The following is an 8,591-nucleotide window of genomic DNA, read 5'->3' as shown; positions in this document are numbered from 1 at the left end:
TCTATATATATATACATACATACATACATATATATGTATATCTATATATATACACATACATACATACATATATATGTATATCTATATATATATACATATATATGTATATCTATATATATATACACATATATATAATTGTTAAACAGGACGTCAAACATTAAAGCAAGGCAAACATCTCAAGTCGTATACAATATTATTACTGGAAAAAATTCAAAGTGTTACAGCTGTTTCTGGGATATTCTGTCATCAGAGACAAATAGGAAAAAAAAAATAGGGAAAATGAGAATGGTGTATATTAATGAGATGACAACATAGAACATAGGGGAAAAGAGTAAAAGAATGAGATGGAAAGAGAGAAGAAAAAAAGAAGCATAAAAGTTCATAGTTCAAGTCATTCGGTGCAATCCTGTGTAGATCCCTGTGGATTAAAATCCTGATAATGCAGGCATCCTGAGATGGTCTTCAACGTTGATATGTTCGTGTCTTTTTTTAACCCACAGGAATCGACGCCGGACTGGATCTAAGAAAAATGAACCAAGGGAAATAACTCAGTGGCATCTATTTGAACAATAGATAAATGTGTGTGTGTGTGTGTGCGTGACTGTGTTTGTGTGTTTGTGTGTGTGTGTGTGTGTGTTTGTCCCACCACCATCGCTTGATAATGGATGTTGGTGTGTTTATGTCCCCGTAACTTAGCGGTTTAGCAAAAGAGATCGATAGAATAAGTACTGAGCTTACAAAGAATAAATCCTGGGCTCGATTTGTTCGCCTAAAAGCGGTACTCCAGCATGGCCAGTCAAAATGACTGAAACAAGTAAAAGAGTATATAAGGAGAGAGAGAGGGGGGATGGAGAGAGAGAGAGGGGAGGGAGAGAGAGGGAGAGGGAGAGAGAGAGGGAGGGAGGGAGAGAGAGAGTGATCGAATGGTAAAAGACGATGATGAATGATGACAGACGATGACAGTGCTGACAGAGAAGGTGACCAAAGATGACAGACGTTAGAAGGGGTCACCTAAAGGGCCAGAGCAACAATAACACGACTTACCTTTCTCTGGCTGAGCTTTGACCGTTTCACTAGCGCCACCTGCGACCGCTGGAAGACTGCACTTACTCGTCTTTGTATTGGTCACCTTAGTTGGCTGCTGTTCAGCTGGTCCGGAGGAGGAGGAGGTCGGTGAAGAGGCGGTGGTGGTGGGGCAATCATTGAGGCCAACTGAGACAGCTTCTGGACTGCTCCGACTGGAACAGCCATCTTTCTGGGACTTTCCGAGGTTTTTCCTGTTCTCAGCAGAGACTCTGCTGTTCTGTGGGTCGGTCTGGACATTTGTGTTATTGTTGTTGTTGTTTTTACCGTTTCTACCTTCAGGGCTATGACGACCGTCATCGTCGCCGCCACTGACGTTGTCTTCGTCATCGTCATCACTGACAGGAGCGTCCTTGTGGAGCTTCAGACCAGTCAGGTTCGAGAGGAAGAGAAACAGGATTTCCGACTGAAGGAGCCGGAGACAGTCAGCGATAATCTTGGGGAATGTTCCAGGGTTAGCAGCCACGTGGTAGTTCCTGCAATGACAACAACAACATCATCATCATCATAGTTTTAATCTTCACTTTTCTATGGGTTTTAATAGGGTACATCAAGCAGGGCTGTGGAGTCAGAGTCGGAAATAATTAAGGGGTAGCTGGAGTCAGAGTCAGCTCTGACTCGAAATATCTTTATTCTTTAATCTAAACCATTCAAAGGATTCTTCCAATCAACCATCCAATGTGTCTTACAGATATCGGAAGAGAAGGAAAGGAGTGTGAAGAGGAAGAGGGTAAGATGATAGTGGCCGTGCTAAGGAAATACCTTTGGTTCGCAGGGCCTCGATGGACCCACTCAATCTGGCTCTGTAGGAAGGCGTTGTTCACCGCGGAATATTTCTCTGGCTGAAAGATCAGACGAAGAAAAAGAAAATGAAATGGCAATGAAAACAGACACAAGGAAAGAATGCGGGGAGAGGATGGCTGCCACCGCCGCCGTCTCTTACCACACAGCTACGCCTGCATCTATAATCATGCATTATCTCAAAGCTTTGAGATTTTGATTATGTAACTTAATTTTTTGAATGATATTGTAGGGCTGGTGTGAGAGGCCAGATCTGGCCAGTTTGAATAGGAAACAGGTAAAATATTTTGGCCTGACATGGCATTAAACAAATCTCTCCATACTTTGTATTGAGTACTCGGACTTAAATTGTGGCTCTGTCAGTTTTTTTTAAACAGGAATATACACAAAAGTCTGTATTGTTAATATCCCAAACACCATCTTAATATAAGCAATATATATTTGTCTTTTGACCTTTTCTTATGTCCCAAACCCCTTCTTAATGTACCAGCAGATGAAAAAAGGTTACTTTTTATATTAAATCCTTTAAGATTACTGATATTTCTAAAATCATTTGAAACTAGTTTAAAAGCAGCACTCCGTGTGGACTTTTAAGGTAGCTCATGCAGAGGGTTAACTGAGCCTGCAGCCCCAAACTTAAGAGATTTAAATAGTATGACTATAATGATTAAAAGCCCTGGTGGTGTTCGATGAGAGGTTAAAGACAGATGAGAATTAATTCTGTGATGCAATCGTTCTGTTGTTCCAGTTCCAAGTTGAATTCCAACTGTTGGTCAATTTGTCCCAAAGTTCTTACCCTGACATAAAATTAACGAAGCGAATGTCATTTATCCTCTCCTTTGATCTCTGACGTCATGTGACAAACGCCAACCAAGATGGTGTGAATCAACCAAGCTTTACTTGCTAGAAATAGCAACCCAAATGCTTTTAAATCAGATCCCAATGCTGGATGTTGAAGAACCAAATGAAGGGCAGACTTTCAATCCTGGAATAATCCTGATTCCAAAAAGGTATAAAATGTCTATGTAGAACAAATGTAGACCGAGATACAGGGGTCCTGGATGGACAGAATTTCACGTTTATTATTACAGATTAATTAAAATTCAAACAATTCGTATCATTCAAAACATACAAACATTGAAAGTGAAGGAATATAAATATACCAACCTTAAGGAAATCCTGGAGTTGTATTTCAGACTCGAGTTCAAATTTCTCTCTAATCTCTGACTGGACTTCGAGATCAAGGTAGGAAGGGTTCACCCACTCAAACAACAGATCTGTCTTGGAGAGGGAAAATATATTCGTGAGTAACATCTGATACTCAGGACTGTTAAAAAGGAAGGGCAAGGAAGGACACATTAGATAATATAATCCTAGATCGACCATGTCTGAATAAAAGATGGGATTACCATCGTTTGAATGAGTCTACAACATTAACCACCCCCCTGGACAATTACCCCTGAGGACAACAGAAGATTTAAAACTTCTTAATATATTGGAGAGGGGGTAGTTGTCGTCGGTGGGAATTGTCCTGCTATGATTTGAACATTTTGGAACATACTGGATCAGGGCTGACCTGGGGCTAAACAGCAGCGACTGTCATCATGACAGAGCCCTGATCCCAGATCTGCTGGGGTAGCCATGTGTCCACAGGGACTTTGTAGGGTTGGATGAAGGGCCTCAGTGAAGGACGGAGCAGAAAGCGATGAAGCAACCTTACCTCTGACTCAAGAGATGGACACAAGGGGAGCTTACTGGACTGCCCCGCTTCAGGGTTCCGGGGTAGGCTGGGTCCATGGAACCATCCGGACACTGAAAGGCGAGTCTTTTCTTTTGACAGAACCTCAGACACCTGAAAATTGGACAATATATAATACATTATCATCATCATCATCGTTTAACGTCCGTTTTCCATGCTGGCATGGGTTGGACGGATTGACTGGAAAAGGTAAAACGTATTGAAAGAAAGTCTGGAAGTCCTGACCTGGTGGAAAGACTGTGGAGACACTTCAAAGAAGGTGAACTGGTTCCAGGCAGGGAGGACAGACTTGACAACTTTGGTCGGTTGACAAACCTCTGAAAATACACAAAGACAAAGAACATGACAAGTTCACAATTAATTAATGTTTCACACATCATTAATGCTTCAACATTCACATTAATCTGTCAAATAAAGGCAATGAGCTGACAGAATCGTTAGCCTGCTGGACGAAATGCCTAGTGGTATTTTGCTCATCGCTGCGTTCTGAGTTCAAATTCTGCCAAGGTCAACTTAGCCTTTCATCCTTTCTGCATGCAGTCTCCTGTGTTCAGTTTCAAAACACTTTACTCCAGCATCACACATGGACTTCCATGGCTTCCGATTAACAGCCAAGGCCTCCAACTGATGGGGAGGAGGGGACACCACATAAAATGAGAAACCGCTTGAGATGATCATGAAAATGAAAATTTGGACATCTGTGAGGCCAACCTCCAGTTTCGATCTTGCTGAAGAGGACTGTCTTTGGGAACCAGTTACCTGGCACATGAACCACATGGCCAATTCAGCAAAGAAAACCATGTCGGGCTTAATGCTGTGGATCCCAGGCCACAGGAGGGTTTTGCTATGAGGCACCTTGTCCTTCCGCATGAGACAGAAGACACTTTCCAGTTGTCTGATTTGGTGCTGATAAAAGGTCCAAACTGTACAGCAGGGTGGATACACAGAAGAGCTCAATAAATGGAGATTTTGGTACTTGTTCTAAGGTTTGTGTTCTGAAAGACTCCTTCGTTAAAATGACTGAAAGATGCAGAGGTTAGGTTGATCTGATGGAATACCTCTTCATCAAGGGGGTAGGGTTAGAAATGATGCTTTTAAGAGAAGAGAATGAGTCCACCTGTGGAAGAGGAGCACACATACACACACAGACATACACTCCTGTACATACATATACACCCCTATACATATACACCCCTATACATATACACCCCTATACATACATATACATTAAAGCCAAAATATCATTGATGAATATGTCTTCTGGATCGGGTCTGACCTAGAGCTGAACAACACCAGTAACATGTTGACTGTGAGATCAAATGAGAGTTGACTTACCATTTGTTGTGAACAAGTCCAATGTGCCACCATCAGTGGGGCCCCAGGGAGGCACGAGGTAGAGGATGAAGGCAATCCGTCGTCCTTCCAGTTCATCGTCATGGCACAGCAAGACATCTGCAAGGGGAGCAGAGAGGGATACAGGTATCAGAGGCTTGTGTAAAAACAGCAAAGAGTTTATGAAGGGAACAGGAATGGGTAGACAGAGGACATTTCTGTGTCAACTAGGCAGGGAGTTAGAGGAGAGCCCTGTCTTGGACAGACAGCAGTATCATCATCATCATCATCAACATTTAGTGTCTGCTTTCTATGCTGTCCCTTAAGGCGATTCTGTTGAAGGAGAAATGTGTAAGGACTTTCGAGCGAGATCGTTGCCAGTGCCCCTGGACTGGCTCTTGTGCGGGTGGCACATAAAATACACCATTTTGAGCGTGGCCGTTGCCAGTACCGCCTGACTGGCCTTCGTGCAGGTGACACGTAAAAGCACCCACTACACTCTCTGAGTGGTTGGCGTTAGGAAGGGCATCCAGCTGTAGAAACTCTGCCAAATCAGATTGGAGCCTGGTGTAGCCATCTGGTTCACCAGTCCTCAGTCAAATTGTCCAACCCATGCTAGCATGGAAAGCAGACATTAAATGATGATGATGTATATAAAATTGAGGTTTCAACCTGTAATGAATCAAAGAAGATACACAGAGGAAGTACAACTGATTTTAAGACTAGATATAGGGGTCACACAAATTCATTTATTAATCAAGAAACAAAAACTCAACCGCACCAGCTACCCATGTGAATAAATTAAAAAGGCAGGACTCCCTAGCATGCCACCATGACCCACCAGTAAGATGTATGGGAGCCAACGTGTTAAATATGTCTGGAGTTAATTATTTAATTGAATTTAATGAAATTGTGACAGGTGATGTTTGAACTTGTTACCTGTGTATTCGTAGATGGAACAGAAAAGATCCACAGCATTGGTTAATTCTACGTTGGTCACTTTCTTCATCCATTCTAAGACATCTGTGTAAAATAACTTCCTGGGAAATGGAAGACACATTTGACAGAAGATTAAAGAGTGAAGAAATGGCAATAGGAGACAGACGACAGAAGACAAAAGTTTGAAGGTTGAAGAGTGAAAGTAGATTATAGAAGACTGACAAAGGATTGAAGAGTGAAGACTGAAGACCAAAGATTGATGACAGAAGACTGAAGACCAAAGATTGATAACAGAAGACTGAAGACCAAAGATTGATGACAGAAGACAGAAGACCAAAGATTGATGACAGAAGACTGAAGACCAAAGATTGATGACAGAAGACTGAAGACAAGGGAAATAGACAAAAGGATGTCAAGTTTCTAAAAAAATGTCTGCAACTCACCTGAAAGCAGTGATTTGGGGGCTGGTATGCTGTGCCAGGTCATAACTCTGGTAGGAAGAAGGAAGAGGAGGATGATAATAATAATAATAATAATAATAATAATAATAATAATAATAATAATAGTAATAATGATGATAACAAAAACACCAGGACTTACAAATATATATAACATACAGAAAATTGCACTACTGGGCACTGCACACATTCTACGCAAAACACTTTCAATACAGTAAACATAAGAGCACCACAGCAAACCACAGCACATACCCAAGGCGCACAGAGCTGCGCTCGGTAGTGAAGTGAAAGCACGTTATAAAAATAAAACTACTGAACAATAATAATAATAATAATAATAATAATGAAGGTTTCAAATTTTGCTACAAGGGCAAAATGTAGAGGTGTGTTTAACCCTTTCGATACCAACCCAGCTGAAACCCCTTCTGGCTCTGAAGTACAAATGTCTTGTTTTCTCGTAAGTTTTGAATTAAAATCTTCCACCAAACCTTAGTCACAATTTATGTTCCTAAAACTAGCTGAATGATAACGAAGTTATTTTACTAAATTCTTTGTTTTTTTTTTAATTAATTGAAAGAAACACAAAGCATCTCAACAGAAATATGGTACCAAAAGGGTTAACGTCCACTCTCAATGCTGGTATGGGTTGGACAGTTTGACATGGCGCTGGCTAGCAGGGAGCTGTTCGGACTCTAGTTGTCTTGGAGGGCCTGTGAATACTATCAACACCCAGAAATTAAATGAACCCCCCCCCCACAAAAAAAAAAGTACAAGACAGAGCAATGGAAAGAGCCAGGTGGTGGTCAAGCCCGTAGCCCTTGTTACCTGGTGGAAGTTGTATAAGTCATTGTTTTTCTCATTGAAAGTGACCTCTTGGAGTTCTCCCTGTAATCTGTCCAAGCAATGATCCTCTGTGATGAACTCTGGCAACACACAGTGCACAAACGGACTGGGATCAATCAGCTTTTCACATGAAGGACCTGACAAACAACAAAGCAAAAACGGTTTTTTAAACTTCAATTATAAATGCTACATTTTATTATTATTATTATTATTATTATTATTATTATTATTATTATTAAGGTGGTGAGCTGGCAGAATTGTTAGCACACTTGGCGAGTTCAAATTCCGCCGAGGTCGATTTTATCTTGCATCTTTTTGGGGTCAATAAACTAAGTAGCAGTGAAACACTGAATCCCATGTAACCGACTAGTCTCCCCCACCCCACCCCCCAAAGTTTCAGCCCTTTGTGCCTATTGTAGAAAGGATGGTTACACCGTAAGGCAGTGAGGTGGCCGAATTGTTCCTATGTTGGTGAAAATGGTCAAAGGCGTTTCTTCCGATTCTTTACATTTCGAGTTCAAGTGTCGCCGAGGTCAACTTTACCTTTCATCCTCTCAGGGCCGATAAAATAAAGTACCAGTTAATGCAATCGATCAAACGCTAATCCCCTCAAAATTGCTGGCCTTGTGACAAAATTAGGAAGAATCATTAATAAACAGGTTCGCGATACGGGTGGATTAGGAAAAACAAAGACAAACAAAACAGACACAATTATTAATTTACAGAAAAGAGGGAAAAACAATCGTTTAATTAATTAAATAAATGAAATGTTTTTTACTCAACTGGAATGTTCAGCGGATCTGTAGTTGTTGTTGTTAGAGGTGGTGGTCACGGTGTTGCTGTTGTTGTTGGTGGTGGTGGTGGCGATCGGGGTATCGTTGGCACTGGTGCAGCAGGTTCGGACTGTCGGCGATGCAGCAGCACTGGCTGAGCTAAACTCACGCCTCAAATACTCGATCAGGTCTTCTTTCATGTAACGCGGATTGATGGAGAGACCGTGCAAAGACTTCGCTTCGTCCGTCACACAATCTCTCTTCTTCTTCTTGTAAGGTTTCGCCTGCTCGCTGGACACCTCTGCCACGCTCCGCTTGGCCATCACCTGCTTCTCCCTCGACATTCCGTCACTGTATTTCTAATATGTAATATAATACGGACGTTTAGTACTTCCACATGGCCATCAAGCCTCAGACACAACACAACCTACACATGGGTACGAAACGAAGTAGGATCCTTAGTTACGTATCAAACTACTACAGGATGTACACACGCTCTTATAAGTATGTATGTGTGTGTATATATATATATATATATAAAATGTATATATAAATATATATATATATATATGTCAGTATGCGCGTGTATGTGTCTAGTTATAC

At 41.4% G+C, this 8,591-nt stretch overlaps 1 protein-coding gene across 1 annotated transcript in view; it reads right to left on the bottom strand.

Moving 5' to 3' along the window:
* Window positions 1–8,455, bottom strand: part of LOC106872277 (prolyl 3-hydroxylase OGFOD1) — a 10,321-nt gene extending 1,866 nt beyond the window's left edge. Inside the window, exons 1-10 of the mRNA XM_014919202.2 lie at window positions 7,999–8,455; window positions 7,198–7,352; window positions 6,358–6,404; window positions 5,915–6,015; window positions 4,979–5,095; window positions 3,869–3,960; window positions 3,605–3,736; window positions 3,052–3,165; window positions 1,846–1,925; window positions 1,045–1,559 (exon numbers count right to left, since the gene is read on the bottom strand). Of these exons, the coding sequence (XP_014774688.1) occupies window positions 1,045–1,559; window positions 1,846–1,925; window positions 3,052–3,165; window positions 3,605–3,736; window positions 3,869–3,960; window positions 4,979–5,095; window positions 5,915–6,015; window positions 6,358–6,404; window positions 7,198–7,352; window positions 7,999–8,332 (1,687 nt within the window). The 5' untranslated portion in view covers window positions 8,333–8,455. The remainder of the gene's footprint in view (window positions 1–1,044; window positions 1,560–1,845; window positions 1,926–3,051; window positions 3,166–3,604; window positions 3,737–3,868; window positions 3,961–4,978; window positions 5,096–5,914; window positions 6,016–6,357; window positions 6,405–7,197; window positions 7,353–7,998) is intronic.
* Between the last annotated feature and the right edge of the window lie 136 nt (window positions 8,456–8,591).

The sequence above is a fragment of the Octopus bimaculoides genome, chromosome 28, assembly GCF_001194135.2.
Source record: "Octopus bimaculoides isolate UCB-OBI-ISO-001 chromosome 28, ASM119413v2, whole genome shotgun sequence".
Lineage (NCBI taxonomy): Eukaryota > Metazoa > Mollusca > Cephalopoda > Octopoda > Octopodidae > Octopus > Octopus bimaculoides.
The sequence above is the reverse complement of the archived record's forward strand: the minus strand, read 5'-3'. Positions and strand labels throughout refer to the sequence as shown.